The sequence below is a fragment of the Rhinatrema bivittatum genome, chromosome 8 (assembly GCF_901001135.1).
Source record: "Rhinatrema bivittatum chromosome 8, aRhiBiv1.1, whole genome shotgun sequence".
Taxonomy (NCBI): domain Eukaryota; kingdom Metazoa; phylum Chordata; class Amphibia; order Gymnophiona; family Rhinatrematidae; genus Rhinatrema; species Rhinatrema bivittatum.
This window is the reverse complement of record NC_042622.1, coordinates 277,214,815-277,241,009: the sequence shown is the minus strand read 5'-3', so window position 1 is coordinate 277,241,009 and position 26,195 is coordinate 277,214,815. Positions and strand designations below refer to the sequence as shown.

General features: G+C 45.6%; 1 protein-coding gene across 8 annotated transcripts in view; it reads left to right on the top strand.

The window, feature by feature from the left end:
* The window catches only part of EPS15L1 (epidermal growth factor receptor pathway substrate 15 like 1), a 292,668-nt gene that overhangs the window by 240,930 nt on the left and 25,543 nt on the right, over positions 1–26,195 (top strand). For 5 of the 8 annotated variants that reach the window (XM_029610996.1, XM_029610995.1, XM_029610998.1 and 2 more), the window contains 3 exons: positions 1,667–1,698; positions 20,610–20,692; positions 23,614–23,746. In XM_029610996.1, coding sequence (XP_029466856.1) covers positions 1,667–1,698; positions 20,610–20,692; positions 23,614–23,746 — 248 coding nt within the window. The remainder of the gene's footprint in view (positions 1–1,666; positions 1,699–20,609; positions 20,693–23,613; positions 23,747–26,195) is intronic. The other 3 variants (XM_029611000.1, XM_029610997.1, XM_029611001.1) reach the window with 1 other exon arrangement.

Here is a 26,195-nt window from a genome sequence, read left to right as displayed (position 1 = left end):
TCCGGCCTATTTCCAATCTACCTTTTCTAGCAAAGATCATGGAAACACCCAATTATCAGAATACTTGGAAGATCACAACATTCTCCATTCATCTCAATATGGATTTCGCAAAGCTCTAAACACCGAATCACTCCTCATCTCCCTCACAGACCATCTCCTCATGGGTATGGACTCCGGACACTCCTTCCTGCTAATACTACTCGACATCTCAGCAGCATTCGACACGGTGAACCATACCACCCTTCTAAAACAACTTTCGGACATCGGAATAACAGGTACAGCTTTCAAATGGTTCGACTCTTTTCTCACGAACAGAGGTTACAAAGTAAAGATCAACAACAAGGAATCTCCGCTCATCAACACTACAAGAGGTGTTCCTCAGGGCTCTTCTCTGTCTCCTACACTATTCAACCTATATCTTCTCCCCCTTTGCCAGCTGCTTACGAATCTTAAACTCAAACACTATCTCTATGCCGACGATGTCCAAATCCTGATCCCTATAACCGAATCCCTTACAAAAACACTGAAATTCTGGAACAACTGCCTCAAAGAAATCAATGACCTCCTGACTACCTTAAACCTTGTACTCAACACGTCCAAGACAGAAATGCTCCTTATATCCCTCAACCACAAAGATAGCCTACTCACAAGTCACAACAACACCCTGGTCAACCAAGCAAGAGACCTAGGAGTTATAATCGATAAACAACTAAATCTAAAAAAGTTCATCACCAACACAACCAAAGACTGCTTCTTCAAGCTGCAGGTATTAAAAAGACTCAAACCACTACTGTATTTTCAAGACTTCAGATCGGTACTCCAGGCCATTATATTCTCCAAATTGGATTACTGCAATTCCATTCTGCTAGGCCTCCCCGCCTCTTCCACCAAACCACTACAGATGCTACAAAACTCGGCTGCCAGAATTTTAACAAACTCCAATAGAAGAGACCACATCACACCTATCCTGAAAAACCTACATTGGCTCCCAGTAAACTTCAGAATTCTACACAAATGTCTCACCATCATCCATAAAGCTATATACAACAGTACACCCATCAACTTACACAACCCTCTCACGCTGCACTTCTCTACCAGACCCATCAGAGAAGCATACAAAGGTACGCTACACCCCCCCCCAGCCAAATTCACACACCTTTCATCCACTAAAGATCGAGCCTTCTCGGCAGCAGCACCAACCATCTGGAACAACATGCCCACAGACCTTAGACAGGAACCTTGCACACAAACTTTCAGAAAGAAACTCAAGACATGGCTATTTCTACAAGCCTTCCCCGATCTATGACATCCCCTACTGCTACAACTAGGTATAGGATACCATGTATAGTGGATTACATTCAGTCCTGAATACTAGAGTCTATTATAGCCTTATGTATATATCTGTATATTATTTATTTCTGAGACTAAATACTACCTATTTCTATGCTAGCCCCTACTCTGGCTTTTCCTCCTCCCAGTTCAAATACCCCTGTTTATTGTAACTTTTCACTCTCTCCCTCTCTCCTAGCCTATTGTTCACGAAGTTGTTAATTTTAATGTTATTGCACCACTGTTTATTGTAAACCGATACGATATGATTGGTATCATGAGTGTCGGTATAAAAAAGACCTAAATAAAATAAAAATAATCTTCTTTCCTTTGAAAGGCTCTGACTTCCTCTGCATGGAAAACTTGGAGGTAATTAAATGTTTCTCTCATATCGTCCCCATCCCACCTTTCCTATAGGATATAGATGTTTAGATTTTCAAGACTTTCCCCAAATGCTTTAGAATGAAGACAACTTACCGTTTTAAAAGCTGCCTTCTGGACAGACTCCATCTGGTGTATATTCTTTGAAGATGTGGTCTCCAATATCCAACTGAAGACTCGCCAGGGCAGAGGTTATACAGGGACAATATCAACTCTTTCTGCTGACTATTCCTCTCCCTATGCACCCAAGAATTTTCTGACTTTTACCGTTGACCTATCAATCTATTTTGTCACCTTAAACTCATCAGATCCTGCTTTTTTTCATGCTTAGAAGAATTTCACCCCCTATACTAGGCATCTCTGTTAAAGCCATGCTGTCTCAGATCTTGAAATCCATTGGATTTCAGAAATGGCATATTAATTTTCATGCTGCTATTCCAGTCCAGACATGGGTTATTTCCTCTTGCCAGGAGATGGAATTAGAGGGGACAGCTTTTCCTGTCACATCATCTCTGGTAGTTACCGTAGTGCATCTCCAGCAGAACAAAGGATGTACTGATCTGGTGCAGCAGGATTTGTGGCTCCCAGGTTTGGCTTGACCTGCTTGGTTGAGTGTCTTGAGCAGTTCTGTTTAATCTCTTCAAACTCTGGGCCATGTTACTGATCTCCAGCCTAGTGACCCCTCTGGAGGACTCCCATCTCCAAAGGAAGTTTGGTAGAGTCAGGGATGAGAACCTTGGCTAGGAGGATCCTCTATAGAAGATCTCTTCTTCCACCCTCCCCTTCTATATTTCCCTCTGTGTTGGTTGGTAAAGCTGGGAGCTGGGGGGTGGGGAATAAAGCATGAGGATTAAGGAGCTGCATCTGCCTCCTCAAGGCCATTGACCCCCAAAGACCCATCCAATTACCGTCCTATCTCAAACCTTCCATTTATAGCCAAAATCATGGAAAAGGTGGTTAACTCCCAGCTCTCGGATTACCTTGACACCCATAACATTCTTCACCCTTTCCAATTTGGTTTCCGTAAGCAGTTTAACACCGAAATTCTTTTACTTGCTCTTACAGACACCCTTCTCAAAGGCCTTGATCAAGGGCAATGTTACATCCTACCCCTCCTTGACATCTCCTCAGCATTTGACACCATAAACCACAACATCCTCCTCTCCCGCCTATCAGACATAGGCATATCAAGGTCAGCCTACCATTGGTTTAAATCCCACCTGGCCAGCAGACAATACACTGTGATAATAGGAAATTCAGAATCCCTCCATATTCCCAAGGCATCCCTCAAGGCTCTTCACTTTCCTCCATCCTTTTTAATATATACATGTTGCCTCTCTGCCATCTCCTCTCTGATCTTGGCCTCAAATTCTTCATATATGCCGATGATGTCCAAGTCTTCATACCCATACAAGAATCCATTTCTAAATCCTTACAATTTTGGGAGAAATGCCTCTTATCCATAAACACCCTCCTCACGAGCCTCCAACTATCTCTCAACACCGCAAAAACAGAGCTGCTCTTCATGTCCAACCCACAGAACCCCATGCTTGCCCCCACAAGCGACCCTTCACCAAACTCGACCTGTATACAGCCATTAGTACGTGATCTAGGTGTTATAATTGATCAGCATCTAAACTTCAAAAAATACATCAACACTATCCTAAAAGAAGGTTTCTATAAGCTCCATGTTATGAAGAAACTCAAACCTTTACTACACTCACATGATCTCCGTACAGTCAAACAAACAACCATTTGCACAAAGATGGACTACTGAAACTCACTACTTCTGGGCCTTCCTTACACTACCATCAAACCGCTTCAAACGCTGCAAAATGCAATAGCCAGAACCCTCACTAATTCCAGCAAATCCAACCATATATAACCCCTGTCCTCAAAGAACTGCATTGGCTTCCTATTCCCTCACGTATCCTTTTCAAAACCCTAAATATTATCCACAAAACTCTCTACAACCACAACTCTAATTGGCTTGAAGAGCCCCTGCAATTCACTCTCCATAACCGCCCCACCAAAACCACCCACAAAGGCACCCTCTACACCCCCTCCCTTAAGAATGCTCACCTCTCCTCCACGAGGGAACGAGTCCTTTCAGTTGCAGGTCCTACTTGTTGGAATGCTCTTCCAGCCGAACGTCTCATTGATCCCTGCCTGTACAAATTTAGGAAAAAGTTATAGACCTGGCTCTTTAAGCAGGCTTTCCCATCATAATCCCCCCTGCTCCTCCTCTCTATTGCCCATTTATTTATTCTTATTTTATGCCATACTACTTTAAGGTTTTGATTTACACTTACTTACCGTTACTCCATGTTTTGCCACTACCTAAGTTTATTGCTCCTTTTGCCTTTTCCTTGTTTAGCTCCCCCCCCCACCCCCCGTTCTCTGTATTTCTCTTAGTTCAATGTAAACCGATATGATGTACCCATGAATGTCAGTATAAAAAAGCTGTTAAATAAGTCTCTAAATGCTCAAAGGTTGCTCAAGGGGAGTGACAGTGGCTCAGGCTCTGTTTCCTGGTGCTTCTGTTAAGGTTACCTCCTGTTCCATTTCCCATTGGGACTGGGTTGTGAACTATAAATGCAGCTGGCACTGCTGGAGTTGCAGGGCCTGGTAAGCTTACATGCCACCATCTTCTTCTGGGAGAAAAACAGTTACTGCCAGGGAGGCAGTTAAATCCAGCAATGCTGTCAGCTGGGTCTGCTTGAACCAAAAGCCTTTGGCTTCTTGTGTGGTGGTAGCTCAGAGCCATGGAAATTTGTTAGGCCTGTTTTGCAGTTGGTCATTTCACTAGGAACCTCTGCCGTTTTAGCTTCTCCCCGTGATTTTGTTCTTCCAGTGTCAGTTTCTACTCCACCTTATTAATTTCCTTCAACTTATTATTTATTTATTTATTTATTTCACATTTTTCTATACCGAACTTCATGGTTGAATACCATATCAGATCGGTTTACATCGAATGAGGGATAGAAACTTGTAACAGAAAACGGAACAATAAGTTATAATCAGAAAGAGAGCAAGAAAGTTACATTGAACAAGGACTATAAACTTGGAGGCTTTACAGCTTGGAAGTAAATAGAGTAAAAAAGGCCCGAGCAGAGCCGTAACTTAAAATTCAAAAGTCATAATGAGCTCAGTTCGAGCAAGATAGTTTAATTGCGGAGGTATTGGATAAAAGGCATCTCAAAGAGGCATGGTTCCATGGCTCGTGAGTAGGATGGTAGATTATTGTGTGTCTGAAGGATCCAAAAAGGCTAGTCGGAACAGCCAAGTCTTAAGTTTTTTTTTAAAAGTTAGTAGGCATGGTTCCAACCTGAGTTCTGCAGGAAGACTATTCCACATGTTTGGACCTGCTAGAGAAAAGGCTCGGACCCTGGTCGAAACTAGGCGAATGGTTTTGGTTGGAGGGACTTGTAACTCTCCTTTGTGGATTTCTCTAATTGGTCTGTTGGATGTATGGAGTTTGAGGGGAAATTCAAGGTCAAGATAAAAATAGTTATGGATGGACTTGTGTATCAGGGTGAGAGATTTGTGAAGGACTCTGTGGTAGACTGGTAACCAGTGAAGGTTTCGGAGAGTGGGAGTAATATGATCTCTTCGGTTGGTACTGGTTAAAATTCTGGCAGCAGCATTCTGTATCATTTGAAGAGGTTTGGTGGTTGAGCTGGGTAGGCCAGTAAGAAGAGCGCTGCAATATATTTTTGAAAAAATTAGGGATTGCAGAACAGTTCTAAAGTCATGGAGATATAGGAGAGGTTTGAGTCTTCTCAACACCTGTAGTCTGTGGAAACAATCTTTGGTAGTCGAATTGATCATAGTCTTTAGATTAAGGCGGTTGTCTAGAATTACTCCCAAATCTCTTACTTGAGTATGGGTGAGTTGGAGACTTTGATGGATTTGTGGAGGATGGATGTCTGGGTTGGAAGAGATAAATAGTAATTCAGTCTTAGCGGAGTTGAGGACCAAATTTAGATTATTGAGGAGATTATTTATAGATTGAAAGCAAGTTTTCCAAAGTGAGAGAGCTTTAGTGATGGATTCTGTAATGGGAAGCAGAATCTGAACATCATCAGCATAGATGTAATGGATGAGATTGAGACTTGTTAACAGATGACAAAGGGGGAGGAGGTAAATATTGAAAAGGGTGGGAGAAAGGGAGGATCCTTGAGGTACGCCAAGAGAAGAATTTGTCGATGGCGATTCTTTGTTGTTGATCCTGACCCTGAAGCTTCTGTTATCAAGGAAGGACTTGAACCAGCTGTAGACTGAGCCGGATATGCCAATATCAGATAAACGGTCCAGGAGAATGGTGTGGTTGACCGTGTCGAAGGCTGCTGAAATGTCTAGAAGGATTAGAAGAAATGAGTGTCCTTTGTCCATTCCCATAATAATATGGTCTGTTAGTGAGATGAGCAGGGTTTCTGTATTGCGTGATTTGCGGAAACCATATTGGGAAGGGGAAAGAATATTGTGTTCTAAGTAATCTGATAGCTGGGTATTGACTACTTTTTCTGTAATTTTGGCTAGGAATGGAAGATTAGAGATTGGACGGAAATTAGCAAGAATGCTAGGGTCTAAATTGTGTTTTTTCAAGAGGGGTTTAAGAGAAGCATTTTTTAGGCTATCTGGGTACAGACCTTGAGTTAGGCAGCAATTTATGATGTTAGTCAGAGGTTTTGAGATTGTGTCCGGGATGAGTAGCAATAATTTGGAGGGTATGTTATCTGTTGGGTGGCTGGATGGTTTCTGCCTTTTTAAAATGGTTTCGATTTCTTTAGTGGAAGTTAATTCAAAGTTGTCGAATTTAGTATCCTTGAGTATGTGGTTGGAAGTGCTTGAATCAGGAGGGTTGGTCTTAGTTGGAAGAAGTGCTATAGTGTTTGAAATTTTCTGCTGAAAGAACAGGGCTAGCTCATTTGCCTTGGATTGAGCATGATCATCTGGTATTGATGGAGGAATTGGCTTTGTGATTTGTGATACATATGAAAATAAAGCCTTTGCATCATATTGTAGGTCATGGATTTTATTAGCGTAGTATTGTTTTTTTGATTTTAGGATGGATGATCTGTAAAAATGTAAAGTTCCTTTGTATGATGATAGAGTAGACGGTGAAGGGGCTTTGCGCCATCTGTTTTCTTTGTGGCGTAGATCTTGTTTTATCCGTTTGAGTTCGCTGGTGAACCAAGGTTGGTTACCTTTTTTTGCTTAATTTCGAGGTTGATGGGCAAAGATTGTAACTTATTAACTGACATCTTGAGGGAAGAAACTACCTGAACTATAAAGGAAGCAATTTCTTAGAAAATGCACAAAGCATGCAAAGTGAGTATCAGCCTCAAGCTTTGAGGACAGTTCTCCTTCCAGGGACTCAAAATTGTGCAAGACTGCATATACCAGTAGATCTAATGCTGAGGGCATACACAAAGGAGAAACCCCTCGATTCCAATACCTCCAAAGATCTCTTGCAGTATCAGCCGTCAGAAGGCCAATGAAAAAAAACAGAGAAGGGCCCAGTCACATAGAGAGTGCGGCCCCCTCCCTCTTCATAAGGTCTCCTGCTAGAACAGAAACGCCTGATGCAAACATAGATAAACTCTGGGGAGAAAACCCCAGGGGAAAAGGGATCCTGTCCTGAGGCAGAATCTGCATAAAAACCACATATTTTCCACTATACGGAGGCAGATAATATGGTATTGGTATGTGTGTGTGAGATGTGTATGGATGTTTGTGTGTTAATATGCCACGATTTTGGCTGCTAGGCAGCCTCTCCGCCAGCAAGGGCCCTCACTGAACTATTCTCTGCCCTGCTCTAGTCACCGCCTTGATGGCTGCATGATGCAGCAAGGCCAGTCCTATAAGAACCTGCCTTACAGATTGCTTGGTGCTTCATCATTGAGTCACTTCAGCTCCTTACCTTACCTCACTTTACCTTGTTGCTGCGTGGCTTTCATAGCCTTCTTGCTTTGTCTTGTTTCTGTGTGGCCGTAGGGGCCTTCTTGCCTTGCTTTGTTCCCAGTGTGATCTATTTCAGCCTTTTTGTCTGGACCTGTTATTTGCCTAGTTCCCATCTGAACCTTCCGGTAGCCCTCCTTGTCTGTTGCCAGTCTTGCCTTACATAAGAAAATAAGATATGCCATACTGAGTCAGACCAAAGGTCCATCAAGCCCAGTATCTTGTCTCCAACTATGGCCAATCCAAGTCACAAGTATCTGACAAGTACCCAAACGTTAAATAAATCCCATGCTACTAATGCCACAACAATCATTGGCTATTCTCTATTGTTTAATAGCAGTTTATGGACTTCTCCTTCAGGGACTTATCCAAGCCTTTTTTTTAAACATAGCAACACTAACTTCCTTATTTATTTATTTGTTTATTTAGATTTTTATATTCTGCTTTTTGGAACAAAATCCAGAGCTTAATTGTGCATTGAGTGAAAAAGAATTTTCTCCTATTTGTTTTAGCATAAACAATTTTTATTGCATAGTAAAGGTAACAAGACAATAACAGCCCGTCGGACAAAGGTACACTTCAGAGTCCAACGGACAACCGCACAGAGAAGTTGCCATTATATATCCTTACAAAGTGGATCCCCCAGTTCAAACCCCTTCCCCCCCCCCCAGCAGACCCATAACCCAACATACATACTGTGATGCAAAGGGTGAGACTATATCGACCCGTACAGTCAAGGTGCAAGACATCATTGGTCAATTGTTCAAAATCAAACTCCTCGCACGATGTGGCAACTCCTGAATATACGGCTCCCAGACGTCCAGAAAACGACGGAGTTGTCGAGGGGAGGCACGTGCTGTCAAGTGTTCCATTTGCATAAGTCTGTGGAACTGGTTCCGCCAAGCCCAGAAGGACGGCGCCACGGCCTCTCGCCAGTGCAGAAGAATCATCTTTTTACCTACAAAACAAGCTTTCATAAAAAGCAGACGATGTCCCACTGGCCGCAAACGTGCCAGGGGGATAGACTCGAAAAGAATCAGCAAGGGGGAAGCTCGCAGGAACACTCCCAACAGTCTTGTCAAATAAGCAACCACCCTTTTCCAAAACTGCTGGATTGTAGGGCATCCCCAGAAGAGATGGGCCAGAGTACCCACCCCCGTGCCACACTTCCCACAGGCGGCCGAGGAGACCAATCTAGCGTGAAACGCTACTGGTGTAGATACATACGCCCGCCAGAGAAATTTGAATTGCATCTCCCGGTAGTAAGAATTGGGAGAAATGCGCGCTATGCGTCGAAAACAAATGCCCAATTGGGTAGCCGTGACCTGAAATACCCCGTCCCTCTGCCAGCGGTCAGCCAGGTCAGAACAGGGATTCCGATAGGTAAGCTTCCGCAGGTGGGCATAGTAATGAGAGAGAGAAGGCACAATGGTTCCCTTTAGTAAAAAACACTCCACCAAAGCTTGGAAACCGCTCAACTGAAAACCAGCCTCCGGAAGGGAACGAATATAATGGGCAATTTGAAAATATGTAAACATGGGAATATTGCCAAAGCCATACAGGGAAGACAGTTGAGCAGGCTTCAGCAAGTGACCCTCACTGTCTAAGACATGGCCCACCTGAGTGATCCCCCGAGCCGCCCATCGCCTGAACACCACAGATGTCGATCCCGGAGAAAAATCTGGATTGCCCTGCAAGGGAAGAAAAAATACACAGCCCTGCGGGATTTGCAAAAGTTTAAGCAACCGGAACCAAGCTCCTCGAATAGGGCGTACCAGGGCTGCTATGGGATCAGGAATGCTCAATCTATCCCAGGAAGCCTGCAGGACATACCGCAGATCGCTAGCCCCGCACATCTCACGTTCAGAATCTAAATTAACAAAATATCCCTCTCCAAGTAACCACTCTCGAGCTACCCGTAAATTGCTAGCCCAATTATAAAAACCCAGGTCTGGGACACTCAAACCTCCCCCACCCCATCGACCCTGCAAGTGTTTCAAGGGGATCCGTGCTCTCCTCCCCCTCCAAAAAAACCGCCGCATGCCACCCTCAAGTTTTTGAAGGTCACGAGCCTTAAGTCGAACAATCAGGTTTTGGAAGACATAGAGCCACTTAGGCAAAATGGTCATTTTGAACAGGTTAACCCGACCAGTCAGGGACAGCGGAAGGGAGCCCCAGTGTTGCATACGTTCTAGAGTGAAGGTAACCAAGGGGCCTATATTAAGGGCATAGAGTTGGGGTAAGTCTACAGTTAGGTAAATGCCCAGATATCGCATGCCGCCCTCCGCCCACAACAAGGGAATCCTATTTGTTTTAAATGTGCTACTTGCTAATTTTATGGAGTGTCCCCTAGTCCTTCTATTATCCAAAAGAGTAAATAACTCTTTCACATTTACCCATTCAAATCCATTCATGATTTTGTAGACCTCTATCATATCCTGCCCTCAGCTGTTTCTTCTCCAAGCAGAACAGCCCTAACCTCTTTAGCCTTTCCTCATAGGGGAGCTATTCCGTCTCCTTTATCATTTTGGTCACTCTCCAGTACAACTATATCTTTCCCTGTACGTACCCGGATCAGTCCAGACTGTGGGTTGAGCCTCCTTTCCAGCAGGTGGAGACAGACTAAAACTGAAAGGATATCCTATATGAGGACAGAGCCTACCCTGTAACCCTTCAGTATTCGTCTGTCTCCAGCAGGTCTCCCTTCAGTCTCCTGTCCTAGGCTAAGTCAGCCTTTCTTTCTTCCTTAATTCTCGGATCAAGCAAGTACTTCCTTAGGGATATTTGTGATTTTCTTCCTGTATAAAAAAAAAAAAAGTCAGGAATTTTTAACTTTACCTTTTTCTGGCTCTTGCCAGACTCAGGAGGGCTTTGCCCCTTGTGCAGTGCATAGCCTGTGTCCGTTATCGCTTCCAGGTGTGGGGACAGAGTCTGGTAGTCCAGTTCTCGTCTCCTCCTCCTCTGGCTGCCGAGGGGTCTTAATTCTGCACTGCTGCGCTCAGTTAAAAAAAATAAATAAATAAAATAATAATAATTAAACCATATGTATTAGAACAGGTGTAAGTTTAAAAGTGTAGACCCATATTTTTCGTTTTTGGTCTCCACGGGGCTTGAACCGGCAGCAAGATAGGCAGGAGTCAGCAGGTTTCTCCCCTGCTTCACTCCAGGCTTCCCGGCTGTCACTCAAACATTTTTTTCTTCAGCTTTTTTCTTCAGTGCGGCTCTCCTATGCCACGGCAGGCAGCCTGCCTCTCTTGTAGCCAGCCCTCCTTGCGTTTTTCGCGGGAGGGCCTCTGCTCTGCCTGCCTGCCGGGTGGGGAAAGGTCCCTCCTCGGCAGGGCAGGCGAATTTAGCCCGGGGATCCACTTCCCCGTGCATGGCCAGGCCGTTCCCGGGTCGGGAAATTTTGGATTTTTCATCGGCTCCGTTTTAGGAGCTCCCTGGGGCTGGGGGGCCGAATTTTCTTCAGTCACCCCGATTTGAGCCCCTCGGGCCCCCAGGGTGGGTTCCCTGACCCCCCCTCGCCCCCTCCCCCACCCGGGAAATCTGCGACCCGTTTCATTCCAGAATTTGTCGTTCTCCTGCATAAATTTTATCTAGCTAGCCTGCAGGAGGAGGAGGAAGGTCCCCCCCCCTTGCCCCCACCTCCCGGCAAAAGTTCCCCGTCCCGCGCCGTTGATTATTGGCCCTGTCGCGGAGCCCCCGGGGTCGTCTCGAGTGGGGGTGGTCCCTCCCCCCCCCGATCCCCTTGATGCTATTCCGGACCTAGAGGGTACCCTTCCTTCCATGGAGGGGGGACGATCCAAGAGTTTTAAGGATGTTCCTCAAGGAGGAACTTGAACCCCTCATTCCCTTTGTCCTTCAGGAATTAGGGTTGGAAGGGCCCCCCGCGAATACCCTTATGGCCTCCTTGCCCAAGGATATGGACCCGGTCCTAGCTAGTCTCAGGGCCCCTGCAACGGCTTTTCCTTTTCATCCCATGCACAAGCTCATCCTCATGCGGGAATGGGAGGCTCCTGAGGCACCCCTCCGGTTGGGGTGGGCTATGGACAAGCTGTACCCCCTTCTGGAAGAATTTTTGGAAATTCTAAAGAATCCGACCGTGGATTCCACAGTCTCTGCGGTCACGAATCATACCACCATCCCGGTGGAGGGCTCTACGGCACTGAAAGACGCCCAGGACCGCAAGCTCGAGGCACATATGAAACGTATATTTGAGGTCCTGGCGCTGGGAGTTCGTGCGACTGCCTGCAGCAGTCTTATGCTGCGGGCAGGTCTCAGGTGGGTCCAACAGTTGCTCTGCACCCAGGATCTCCCGTCGGCAGAGGCGGAACAGGCTGAGCGTCTCGAGGCTGTTGTCGCATATGGGGCTGATGCGCTGTACGACCTCCTCCGCGTCCAGGCGAAGGCAATGGCATCGGCGGTGTCCGCCCTCCGACTCCTCTGGCTGCGGAATTGGTCGGCCGATCAGTCCTCCAAGGCCCGGCTGGGCACTTTGCTATTCAAGGGTAAGTTGCTCTTTGGCGAGGACCTGGAGAAGCTTATGGATTCCTTAGCGGACAACAAGGTCCATAAGCTTCCAGAGGATCGTCCGAAGCCATCCTGGGCTTTTACTCCCTCTTGTCCGCGTTTTCGGGGGCAGCGGCGGTTTACCCCACGTGGGCGGGGTGGCTCTTCGAGGGGTTATTCTTCTTAATCGCAGTCTTGGTCGCAGCCCTTTCGTGGGCGCCACCCTTCTCGAGAGGGCCAGCCCGCACGCTCCACTCCCAAGCTTACCACCCAATGAAGTTCCCTTGACTCATTCCTCGGTCCCCTTCCTAGGTGGCCGCCTCTCCCTGTTTTTCGAGGAATGGGTCAAAATCACGTCGGACCAGTGGGTCCTCGACATTATCTAAGATGGGTACGCCTTCGAGATTGTTCGCAACCTTCCGGATCTCTTTCTCTTCTCCCCATGAGGGCGATCCAAGTGGGAAACAGTGGAGCAAATTCTCGCCAGGCTCCTGAGTCTGGGCGCAGTGGTCCCGGTCCCAGAGAGGGAACTTGGTGCAGACCAGTATTCTATGTACTTCGTCGTTCCCAAGAATGACGGTTCTTTTCGTCTGATTCTGGACCTCAAGCGAGTCAATCGGGCTCTCAAAATCCCACATTTCCGTATGAAAACTTTGCGAGCGGTCATCGCGGTGGTTCGCCCCGGAGAGTTCCTCGCCTCACTCGATCTGACGGAGGCGTATTTCCATATTGCGCTTCACCGCGATTACCAGAAGTATCTTCGTTTCCACATCCTCAACAGGGACTTCCAGTTTCGGGTGCTTCCCTTCGGGCTTGTGACCACGCCCCGTACCTTCACCAAGGTCGTGGTGGTGGTGGTGGCGGCGACTCTTTGCCGGGAAGGAATCCTTGTCCACCCATACTTGGACGACTGGCTCGGGTGGGCCAAATCGGAGGTCCTCTTCAGGCAGGCGGTGGATCGCGTTCTGACTCTTCTTGCGTCCCTCGGGTGGATAGTGAATTTCTCCAAGAGCAACCTTCAACCCTCCCAGGAGCTAGAGTTCCTGGGAGCTCACTTCGACACCCGGGTGGGCAAAGTATTCTTGCCTCGTGCTTGGGCTCTCAAATTGATCGACCAAATTCAGAATCTGATCTCGCTGCCTTTTCCGACGGCTTGGGACTACCTGCAGGTATTGGGCTCCATGGCATCCACCATCGATCTAGTCCCCTGGGCTTTTGCTCAAATGCGTCCGTTACAGAAAGCCTTACTGTCCTGTTGGCAGCCAGTGTCGGAACAGTTTCACATGGTCCTCCTGTTGTCGGACTCTACCGTCGCCGACTTGCAGTGGTGGCTTTCCCTTCCTCATCTGTTGCAGGGGAATGCTTCTTCAAGCTCCACAGTGGACGATAGTCACTCCGGACGCCAGTCTCTCGGACTGGGGTGCAGTCTGCCTCTCCCAGGCCACCCAGGGGTTCTGGTCGACAGCTCAGTCTCGCTGGCATATCAATCGCTTAGAGACTCTGGTGGTGTTCTTGGCTCTTCAGGAGTTTCTCCCCCTTCTCCGCGGCAAAGCGGTGAGGGTTCTGTCCGACAACTCCACAAGCGTGTCTTACATCAATCGCCAAGGGGGCATCCGCAGCCCCCTGGTAGCCCGAGAAGCCAGCCGTCTCTTCGCATGGGCGGAACGACATCTGCAATGCCTGGTGGCCTCTCACATCGCGGGCAAGGAAAATGTTCAGGCCGATTTCCTCAGTCAGTCGCTCGATCCGGGGGAGTGGAAACTCTCGGACGTAGCCATGGATTTGATCATCGACAGGTGGGGTCCCCCCCACCTGGACCTCATGGCAACCTTGCGCAATGCCAAGGCAAATCAGTTCTTCAGCCACTGGAGGGAGCACTGCTCGGAGGACATGGATGCTCTGGCCCTCCCTTGGCCAGCGAACATCCTTCTGTACGTGTCTCCCCCCCCCCCCCCCCCCCGTGGCCCCTAGTGGGAAAAGTCCTCAGAAGAATAGAGCTCCACCGGGGACCCGTGGTTCTGGTAGCACCCGAGTGGCCACGCAGGCCATGGTTCGCGGATCTCGTCAACCCAGCGACGGATGGACCTCTGCGGCTAGGCCACCTTCCTCGGCTTCTTCATCAGGGTCCTGTATTTTTCGACCAGGCCGATCGCTTCTGTCTAGCAGCCTGGCTTTTGAATGGTGACGCCTAAGGCGCAAGGGCTATAAGGAGGAAGTCATCTCCACCTTGCTGCGGGCCCGGAAACAGTCGACCTCCCTGGCGTACATGCGTATCTGGAAGGTGTTTGAGTCTGTCTGTGCAGAGTCCGGTGTTCCCGCACACTCCGCTCTGGTCTCATTGGTCCTCTCTTTTCTCCAGAACGGCCTTTCCAAGGGTCTTTCAGTTCTCTGCATGTACAAGTCTCCGCTCTCGGCTCTCTCCTGGGTAGGGTAGAAGGCCATTCCTTAGCGGGACATCTGGACGTGATTCGGTTCTTGAAGGGCGTCAAACACCTACATCCGCCTTCTCGGCCCACTTGTCCGTCGTGGAGTCTTAATCTGGTACTTCGGGCCCTCTGTATAGCTCCGTTTGAACCCCTCCGTCGCGCAACCTTAAAAGATCTCACGCTCAAGACCGTCTTCCTTGTCTCTTTCTCCTCCGCTCGCCGGATCTCTGAGATCCATAAGAACATAAGAAAATGCCATACTGGGTCAGACCAAGGGTCCATCAAGCCCAGCATCCTGTTTCCAACAGTGGCCAATCCAGGCCATAAGAACCAGGCAAGTACCCAGGCATTGTCCTGTCGGGAACCTTTTTTGTGCTTTTCCGATTCCGGAGTATCCCTCAAGACGGTTCCTTCCTTTTTGCCCAAGGTTGTCTCTTCCTTCCATGTCAACCAGTCGGTGGAACTCCCTGCGTTTTCTCCAGAGGAGATTGCGGGTACGTCTGGGGGCGATCTTCGTAAATTAGATGCCAAACTAGTCTTGCTTCGCTATCTCCAGGTTACCAATGACTTTCAGGTCTCGGACCATCTCTTTGTCCTCTGGAGTGGGCCCAATTGGGGTAAGCCGGCTTCTAAGACCACTATTGGGCGGTGGTTGAAGGAAGCAATCTCCTCGGCCTATCTTTGCCAGGGTCGGGCGGTTCCCGAGGGCCTGTAGGCTCACTCACTGCGTTCCCCAGCTACGTCCTGGGCGGAGAGTCAGTCAGTCTCTCCGCAGGAGATTTGCAGGGCCGCCACTTTGACTTCTCTGCATACACATAAGGATAAGATATGTACAAGGATTCGAGGAACAATTGATATGTACACTGGTTATACACAGGGTTGTGTAAGCGCGAAAACAACAGCCGTTGAAATGAGGTTATGTGTGAGGTTGTACTAGGTAACATTTTTTATATGCAGGAGGTTAAGTGAGGGATAGAAGTTCCTTAGAGGTTAGAGGGGGTAGGTGATGAGTGTGGGTCTGATTGGGGAGGTGTTGGTGAGAGATGATGGACGGGTTAGGGTGTTAGTAGATGATGAAGATGATTGGGGGTATGCTTGGAGGAAGAGCCAGGTTTTGAGTTTCTTTTTGAAAGTGGGTGTGGATGTTTCAGAGCGTAGGTCAAGAGGCATAGAGTTCCAAAGGGAGGGGCCTGCGAAGGAGAGAGCTCTATTGGTGGTGGAGATGAGTCTTGTGGATTTTATGGAGGGAGGAATAAGAGTTCCACGGAGAGAGGAACGGGTGGGTCTTGTGGAGGTACGAGGGAGGAAGGGTGGGTTTAGCCAGTTGTAATGTTCATTAGTAATACTTTTGTGGATGAGGGTAAGGGTCTTGTAAATAATTCGTGAGTGAATGGGGAGCCAATGGAGATCAATGAGGGTGGGAGTGATGTGGTCTTTCTTATTGGCATTAGTGAGGATGCGTGCAGTAGCGTTTTGAAGGAGTTGTAGAGGTTTGATGTGGGTAGCAGGGAGTCCAAGTAGGAGAGCGTTACAGTAATCCATTTTTGAAAAAATTATAGATTGGAGTACCGTACGGAAATCAGAGAAATAGAGAAGGGGTTTGAGTTTTTTGAGGGTTTGTAGTTTGAAATAGCAGCTGCTAAGGATAGATTTGATATATGGTTTGAAGGTTAGTTGGTTATCAAGTATAACACCCAGGTTTCTTGTGTCAGAAAGTTGGGGGAAAGGAGAGAGGAGGGAATGGGTATGGATGCATGTCTAGAGGAGATGAGGAGGAGTTCAGTATTTTGCGGATTGAGGGCTAGGTGCATGTCCGTGAGGAGCTGGTTTATGGAGGCGAGAATGGTGTTCCAGTTTTGGAGTTCGGTGAGTACAGAGTTTGTGAAGGGGATGAGGATTTGCACATCATCCGCATAGATGAAGTGTGTAATACCAAGGTTGGAGAGGAGGTTTGTGAGGGGGAGCATATAAATATTAAATAGGGTGGAAGAGAGGGAGGATCCTTGGGGAACACCACAGTCGAGATTAACAGGGGGAGATGTAAAGTTGTCGGTGAGGACAGTGTAAGTACGGTTTTGGAGGAAGGACTTTATCCAAGAAAGAGCAGTACCTGAGATTCCTATGAGAGTGTTGATGAGGATGTTATGATTTACGGTATCGAAAGCGGCGGAAATATCTAGCATGGCAATGAGATAGGAGTTACCGGCATCCATTCCTTTGATGATGGTGTCTGTAAGGGAGAGGAGTAGGGATTCTGTACTGAGGTGTTTTCGGAAACCATATTGTGTTGGTAGGAGTATGTTGGATTGTTCTAGGTGGTCAGAGAGGCGGGAGTTTACTAGTTTCTCTAAAATTAAGCATCCGTTTTCCTAAGCATGTGACAGCCACCTCTCCCAGGCGCCCGCTGTAAGGAGGCGCTAGGGGCGTGCAATTTCTCCTAGCGCCCCGGGAGCGCCCGCTTAACGCGTGCCGTTACTGCATCGGCCTGTTTAGTTATTTTGGATTCTCTTGCCCCTGTTCCCACCTCCAGCCCCCAAAATAATATTGGCTGATGATCCTGCTTGTCAAAGGAGAAAAACTGCTGTCCTCTATATTTATTTATTTAAAAGCATTTCTAGACCACTTTCATGATTTAAGTTAAATCACCCAAAGTGATGTACAGCAGTAAAATACCATAACAAACAATGTTTGTATGTAAATGAGCTTAAAACCATGAAACTGAAACTTCGTAAATTAGAAAAAACCTGGCGAAAGAACCGCCTCCCAACCATCTTATCACAGTTTCGCACCCATCTACACACCTACAGGAAGGCCACAGAAAAAGCAAAGAAAGATTTCTATGCCACAAGAATCCATCAATTCCAGTTCAACCCACAAGCCCTCTTCCAATACGTAAACAGCCTCATTACATCTCCAGACAGATGCAACCCCGACAATGATGATGAAACTAAATGCGAGAATCTAGCATCTTACTTCCTTTCTAAAGTGGAAACCATTATGGCACGCTTCACAGCTCATTCTAGCTCCCCAAACCCATCAGCACCTAAAAACACCCCAATAGACTACACCAATCAAAGCATACAATCACACCCACACTCAAAATACCCAAACTCTTCACTATTGAAATTCGAAAACACATCTGCACTAGAAATTGAAAACACTCTCAAAAAAATCAAACCGGCCTATCACCCCTCAGACAACCTGCCCACCAACATACTAATCACGAGCCCGGCTACCACAGCCAAACACATCGCAAACATCCTGAACAAATCCATTACTCTAGGCCAAGTCCCAAAGCAACTCAAGCATGCCATTATCAAACCCACTCTCAAAAAAACTAATTTGGATCCCAATGAACTAGCTAACTATCGCCCAGTATCAAACCTCCCATTCCTCTCCAAAATACTGGAAAAGATTATCAACAAACAACTCACCGAATACATTGATGAACACAACATACTCTCCACATCCCAATATGGTTTTCGCAAACACCATAGCACAGAAACGCTACTCATCACACTCTCAGAATCCATACTTAAAGCCATGGACAACGGACAATCCTACATACTTGCACTGTTAGACATCTCTGCGGCTTTCGACACCGTCAATCACCTCACACTCATCAAACGCCTCATGGAAATTGGCATTGCTGGCACAGCCTTACTATGGTTCCAATCATACCTTAGCGACAGAAGCTACAGTGTAAAAATTGGTTGTAACAAATCCAACCCTGTCAAACTATCTCAAGGAGTACCACAGGGTTCATCCCTCTCTTCAACACTCTTTAATATATACCTCCTCCCCCTCTGCCATCTCCTCTCTAAACTGGGTATCCAGCACTTTATATATGCTGACGACGTGCAGATACTCATTCCTATTAATGATTCCATTACAAATGCAATGAAGATCTGGAACTCTGCTCTATCTGAGATAAATAAACTACTCTCCGATAATTTCCTTGCACTTAATACTAACAAAACAGAACTACTCATTCTTTCTCCTCCTAACAACCCCTCACGCAGTCTCTCCCCCACCCCCCTACTCCCCAGCTGCCCTCCTACCCTACAAGTCCGCAACCTTGGAATTATGATAGATAACCAATTTAACCTCAAAAAATTCATTTCGGCCACTATAAAAAGCGGATTCTTCAAACTCCACACCTTGAAGAGAATCAAACCTCTTCTTCACTCCTCTGACTTCCGCACAGTACTGCAAGCTATGATCCTGTCCAAACTTGATTATTGCAATGCTATCCTCCTAGGCTTACCAAAAAGTACTCTACAACCGCTACAGTTATTACAAAATGCTGCTGCACGCATCCTTACCAATACTCACCGTCATGACCACATCACTCCCGTCCTCCAATCATTACACTGGCTCCCTGTAACCTCTAGGATAGTATATAAAGTACTCACGCTCATACACAAAGCCATTCATAACCATGACATGCAATGGTTCCCAGAACATCTCCTGCTTCACACTCCGACCAGACCCACAAGAACGCCTCACCAGGCCAAACTCCAGACTCCCTCTCCTAAGCTCATGAAACACACCTCCTTTAGAGAGCAATCATTCATCATTGCAGGCACTGCCCACTGGAATAAAATGCCTTCCCAACTACGCCAGGAACCTTGCCAGAAAAAATTCAAGCACAATCTTAAAACATGGCTGTTCAAACTAGCGTACCCGGACTAACGAATTGACTCCCTCCAAAGATGCAACATGACCTCCCGACTGACTCTTGCCCTTTCTACTTACTCTCCCCTCTTTCCACCCACTGTGAATATACTCCCCCTTCCCCTCCCCTATTATTTTCCCCTGCTAATTATTCTGATTGCATTGATGAACGCCCTTGTAAAAACTAGCATGTACATATGTATATAATTCTCGTACTATCTACTCCTGTCCCTGTTTACCCCCTCCCTGTTAAAAAATGTTATTATTGTAAAGCTTGTTGCTCAGTTATGTTACATTGTGAACCGAGGTGATGTTTTGCAAACGTGCCTCGGTATATAAAAAAACCCGTAAATAAATAAATAAATAAATAAATAAAACATCAATCAGTTCAGAGAGCACATGGTTATCAACAATTCAGACTGGACGTTCGTCTGTCCTCAGTTTTGTGTTTCTCTTCATCCTCCGTGCCCCCACCTTCCCCACCCCCTTTGGAGTTGTTTCTTCAGCTTGGTATATAAAACGGAGGAACCTGCTCAAGAAAGCCTTAAAACATTTCTGGGCTGAAAGCATTTTTGTCAGCATTATGAAATGATATCGCTCATGTATCCAGTTATCCTTCTGACTTTGGCAGGGGTATTCACTCCCAGTCCTTGAGGCCTGGCAATAGATCAGGATATCCTTAATGAATATGCATGCACCTGTCCTCATTGTGTGCAGGTCTATCTCATGCTTATTCATTAAGGATATCCTGAAAACCCAATCTGCAGTCCTCAAGGGCTGGAAGGGAATACCCGTTAGGGGTTATTTTGTTTATTTTATTTATTTATCGAGTTTTATATACCGTCATTTGGTTTCGCCATCATAGCGGTTTACAAGTTGCGATGATGATGTTTTTGCCTGTAATATATGTGGTGATGAGAAACCTTGTCCTCTGTATTTATTTATTTATTTTGAACTTTTTTATACCGACATTCATGTGGCAAGATACATATCATATCGGTTTACAGTGTAACATAAAATTGCAACATGCATTACATGGAACCGGGTTACATAGACCTGGGGGAAACAGAAGATACAACTGGGGGAAGAATTAGCAACTGTTAACAAGTGAGGCATTTAGAGAGCGAAGAGTTGATAAGGCAGAAGACAGAAAATCTCCACCGGTACAGTAGAGTCTTGGGCAGTACAGTAAATCTGTACAGCCCAAGACCATATCTTGTTTACTTCCTGATATGACAATCTAAGTTAGTAACTTAGTTTTACTTGTTGACAGTGATGTTAATTTTTAAACTAATTGCTAATATTATTTTGAACCTGTTTCAGATCCTTTTGGAACATCAGACCCATTCGGTAGCAGCACATTTAGTAGCAATGAGAGCTTTGCAGATTTTAGCCAGATGTCAAAGGTAAATACTGCAATAAATGGAATTTCATTTACAGTGGAACAGTCATTACTTGGAAAATAAATGATATTAGCGTGATTTAAGTGACCTAGCGACTTTGTCATATGCTGCCCTGCAGGAGATCCAGAGTCCTGTCCTAGAGCAGCTCTTCTCTCTAGAAGTGAGAGGCGTGCAGAAGTAATGTTCCAGCACTTATTCTGAGTGCACAGGCTGAAGGAAACTGCTCTGCTTCATCAGCCATGAGGGGGTGAGGTGCCTCCCACTAGGCTAAGAGATAATAGGGGCTCAGTTCTAATTTCCCACTGCAATTTCATCTTGGAGTGTGGAGTCACAAAAATGGATTTTTACAGTTAGCCAAATTTTAAGGGCTATTTAGAGAATGTTTAAATTACATTTTAGGAGGGAAATGGTGGGCCCATTTCATTTTTAGGAGCATTCTAAGTTGTAATACCTTTTAAGTGTAATGTATAGGCCCTGGTCCTTTAAAGGGTCACAGTCTACAAACACCTCCATAAGAAGGAGAGGATCTCATCCTATAGATTTTAATTGGTCAGTTTTCACTGGTTAATTCAGCACTTTCATGTTTTGTGCATGTGCAGCAGTTTCTAAGGTTACCAATATAAAAGACTTTGATGCAATGTGTGCTTAGGTGCAGCAGCGGTTCCCGAAATGTTTTTATGGGGAGTATAGATGGGGCTCAGTGAATTTCAGGGTGGGCAAGTGTGAAGTGCTTTTCCCTCCGGCTAATGAAAGTGGGGCAGCTTTTAGGGGCCTGCCATCCCTGCTTGGGGGAAACCACCCTCCAAAAAACAAATAGACCAAAAAAATGTTCATTGTCTGAAACCCCAGATATGTAATTGCCTGATGTTTTATATTACGAGGGTTTGTCAGCACATTTGCAACATTCTTTCTCGAAGTATTTGTAGCTTGACTTGCTCATAGAACTTTCTGCCCGTAGGTGGCAGCAGTGTCCAGCAATTATAGTTTGTGACTTTCGGAGAGAAGTGCACTGTAGGTATAGCTCCAAGTCATGATTATCAGTCCGGGTCAGATGCAGATGCAGCCTTCCACATACGGCACAATAAAATTTGGCTCTGCAGATACAAACATTTCAGGCATGGCCCATACAATCTATTAGTGTTCCAGAGGTGGGGAGGGGGGCGGGTCTAGCAACCAAGATTTTACCAGTTGTGTGGGCCAGTCTAACATGAGTCTCAACTGGCAGACCTCAGATGACACGAAAGGGCATGTATTTTGATGATATGTTGTGGGTCCCTCCATTGTGAATCATTTTCAGCTCTGCATAATCAGCATAAGCCTTCGACTTTCCCTCAGATAGCTACAGTGATCTAATGCAATCTGCAGAGAGTGGGCATACAGGCTGTAGGAGACCCCTGGGAGCTGGACTGTCTGGCTTCCTTCAGAGAGATCTGTGGATAGAGATCTTTGGAGCAGTTTAATCTTGAAGTGATGAGAATATTTGCTGCTGCATGCAGGTCCCTGCTAACAGGGCATTACAGAAATTCTTCCTGGAAGAAACTGAGGCATACAGTACTGCCTACATGTCCCAGATATAAAACATGGAGGACACCAGTATGTACACCTGCCTGGAGATCTGTTATAGAGCACCATAGCAGTCTAAGCTGGAGGAGACAAGTATGCACTTTTATCTCTAGGTCCCAAATGTAGAGCATTAGCATAATTAATCTGTAGGAGACCAGCATGTACTCCTTTCTCTCGATGCTGTGAATAAAGCATTATAGAAATCTAACCTAAATGTACACACAGTAAGGAAAAGAAATGTGACTGCATGTCAGATGACCATCGGCCTGGAATGTTGACGTGCACAAGCCCTAGTAACAGAAAAAAAAACCAGTCAAGAGAAATAGGCACAAGGCTGGGTAAGAATAGATGGGAAAACTAACTGAGCGCTCCACCAGAAATCAGTGGATACCTGCTGCCAAGTGAGAGAGATGGATGTGATGTTAGACTGATGAGGCAGGCTGGGAGCTGGAATTACTGTGATTGGATGCAAATTAAACTGCATTGCATAAATTGTGCTAGTTTGGCCTGATTTCAATAAACTGCAGCCTTAGATTTTTGCATTCTTTGGACTCTCTATAAAGCAGTCCTAGGCAGTAATAGTAATGATATTATTGAACTAATTTCAGCCCATTGTTTGGGAATGGCCATTCAGGCCCCTGTTGTACTAATCTTCCACCAGCCATAGATATGATCAGTTTGCCCCAGCTGAGCTGTTGGCCATGTCACTCTTAAGTTGACAAGTGGTAAGGTTTTCTCACGAGAAAGTCCCTGTCTGTAGCATGAGAGCTGTCAACTGCAGACTGATAACTTTCTTTTAGTTTGTTTTGGTTGCATGTTCTGTACCTGATATTTTTCTGTACTGTGTGAGAGTTAAGCTGGCTTTTATTTATTTATTATGTATTTAACTCATACCTTTTCATTGGGAGCTCCAGGTAAATTACATTCAAGCACATTGTATTGCTTTGTGCTGTAGCCAGAGGTGTGTGCACAAGGCACATAAAAAATCAAAACAAAAGTGTTAGCGATACGTTGCTAATTCAAGCACTGAAATGACTGGCAGCAAACTCTAGCAATGATTCTTCCCTCCACTTAACCTGTGGACTTGGACCAGTGGTTCTCAAACCTGTCCTGGAGGACCCCCAGCCAGTCGGGTTTTCAGGATATCCACAATGAATATGTATGAGATGTATTTGCATGCATTGCCTCCATAGCATCCAGATTTTCTCTGGATATCCTGAAAACCCGACTGGCTGGGGGTCCTCCAGGACAGGTTTAGGAACCTCTGTCCTTGCCTTATACCTGCAGTGTTAGCGCCATTTAAAAGGAGAGAAATAACCAGTTCTGCACTATATTCTGTTTTCCTTTTCTGCCCCCACCAGCCTCCCGTCTCCGACCCTTTTGCCTCATCCTTTGGTGGGCCAGGATTCTCTGACGATCCTTTCAAAAATAAACATGACACTCCAGCTCTGCCTCCCAAGAGAAATGTGCCTCCACGACCAAAACCACCAAGTGGTAAATACAGCATTTTCTCTTATTAAAATGTCTCTGGAGCATTTTCTGTCATCTTCCTTTTAGCAATATCATCCCTTCGAGTTCATCAACAGAAGGTTGTTTCTGAGGGGAGCAATGTCTGAAGGTTGCTGAGTTCTGTTTCGAAGCCAATGTTTTCCCCCCAAAAAAGTGTCTGCCTGCTATATGAAGCCATCCTGAAGAACATAGGAGGACCACAATTGTATAATGGCCTCACGGTAACTGGTGTTCGATCTTTGGGTTCTTGCTGTCATGGAGAGGCAATGTTCAAATAATTTAGCTCTGGTAATTAAAAGGTCACCAGGATAAAATCATTGGTTGACAATTGTCCTCCCTCCTTTGCACTTGTGGAGCAGATGAGCAGGGCAAGGGGAGGGCAGACCTGACAGCCCAAGAGGAGTTCATTTTGAAATTCTTCACATGGGATGGTCATCACCAACTTGCACCGGCTGTGAGGCAGATGCAAAGTGCACAGGTACTGAAGCACCCCCAACCCCAGCTGGCCCCACATTTTCACAAGGGAATTCCAAGGGGAGTTCGTTTGCAGGCTCATGGTTCTAAAGCAAGCTCTGGGGTTTAAAGGGATCTCTTTAGAGAGCAGCTTATTTTCAGTAATATAGAAACATAGAAATGACGACAGAAGAAGGCCAAATGGCCCATCCAGTCTGCCCAGCAAGCTTTCACACTTATTTTTCTCATACTTATCTGTTACTCTGACCGCTGAGGTCAGGGCCCTTATTGGTAACTTTTTGGGTCTAATTTCCTTCCACCCCTGCCATTGATGTGGAGAGCAGTGCTGGAGCTGCATAAAAGTGAAGTATCAAGCCTAATTGGTTAGGGGTAGTAAGCAAGCTACTCCCACGCTTATTTGTTTACCCAGACTATGCAATTCAGTCCTAGTTTATAGTTGTCTGAATGTAAATCCTCTTATCTTCATTTCCCCCCTGCAGTTGTTTTTAAGTGGATTATGTGATTAGCAGATGCCTCCTGCCTCTTATTTCTTAGTTTTTGTTTAACAACATTGTTCAAAAATACACCAATTTGCTTTGTTGGGATTAAGCCGCAAGGATAGATTTGCTAATGAAATATGGAAGCAAACCACAAACCTGGCAATTAATAATTTTATATTTTTTTATGTGAATTGACAGTCCTCCCTCAGTTTCCTTACCTAAAGAATTTCAGAAGGCAGGAGCTGATAGAATTAAAAGAAATCATTTGCAACTTGTTTGCCAGCCTAAACTAGTCTAGATTGGGGTACATGTACTGTGCTCCCTTCAGTAGTTCATTACATTGTTCTGATGAAGCAAGCTCAGAGAGGGTAGTCTGATGAAGAAATCTTACCTGCAGCCTGTTTGCTAAATTCTCTCTCTGTTCTTTATCTTACAATGATCAAGCTATAGTAATCTGGTTTCAAAGCTTCTCAGAACAAGGAAAAACAATTTTGCTATCAAGGTTTCTCTGATACTATCTGTAATTTTATGGTGCTCAAGCTGATAGTCATTTTTTTAGCCTTCTGATCTGAGTAATATGCAATAACAGTACAGACCTGTATAGTAGAATCTTCAGCAAATACTTGTTTCAAGCAATAATACATGAAAAGTGTATTTTTTGTACTAGTATCAGACTTGATATTCAGTGAAGCCCTTATTACGTAGCTGATGGAGGAATGGTCTTGTTAAAAGAATAAAATTTGTAATGCACCAAAAATGGACAAATAGAAATCTACAAATTGAATTGTGTTCTATAAAAACATACAGTGATTCATAATATGGTAGATGTACTGTAAAGAGAAAAAGGCTTGCTGATTAGCCGTGTGGCTTGCCCATAGCAATGCCTACTGTAGTGCAGAAGAGTAAGATGTGTCATGGAGGCAATGCACTCAGGCTTCTGGGAGGGGAGATGAGCAACCTCTGCTGACACAGGAGTAATATTGAGGGAATCATTCTGTGACAGGACTTTCCTTTCAATCCTTGAGCAAAGAGAAGTTGTCACTGGGGTATGTCATCTGGGGGGAGAAAGGAGGAGAGAATTATTTAGTGTCCCTCTGTTGAAAAAAAGTAATATCAATGAAATGTGCTGGTCAGGATGACTTTCACATGATCTCATCTTTTTGAACAACAGCAATTTCAGCTCTTGACAGCATCATTGGAAGTTCTAATGTATTTTAACTGTGCAGTAAGTAAACATATATAGAAAGGGTTAATTTTGTAACCAGTAAGTCTTGAAGGACCTAAAGTTATGCAAGGGATCCGTCCTATTTTTAAATTCTGACTTATTGCCAGAAGCCTAGTTTCAAAAGAATTGTTATGCTGTATTTGTGTGCAGTGCTAATCTGTTGCCGCCTTTGGTAACATGGGTCGTAAAGAGCACCTGGTACTACATGATAGCAGGGTAGGCGTTCTTGAGACCTCTTCTAGTGGGAAGCCATTTG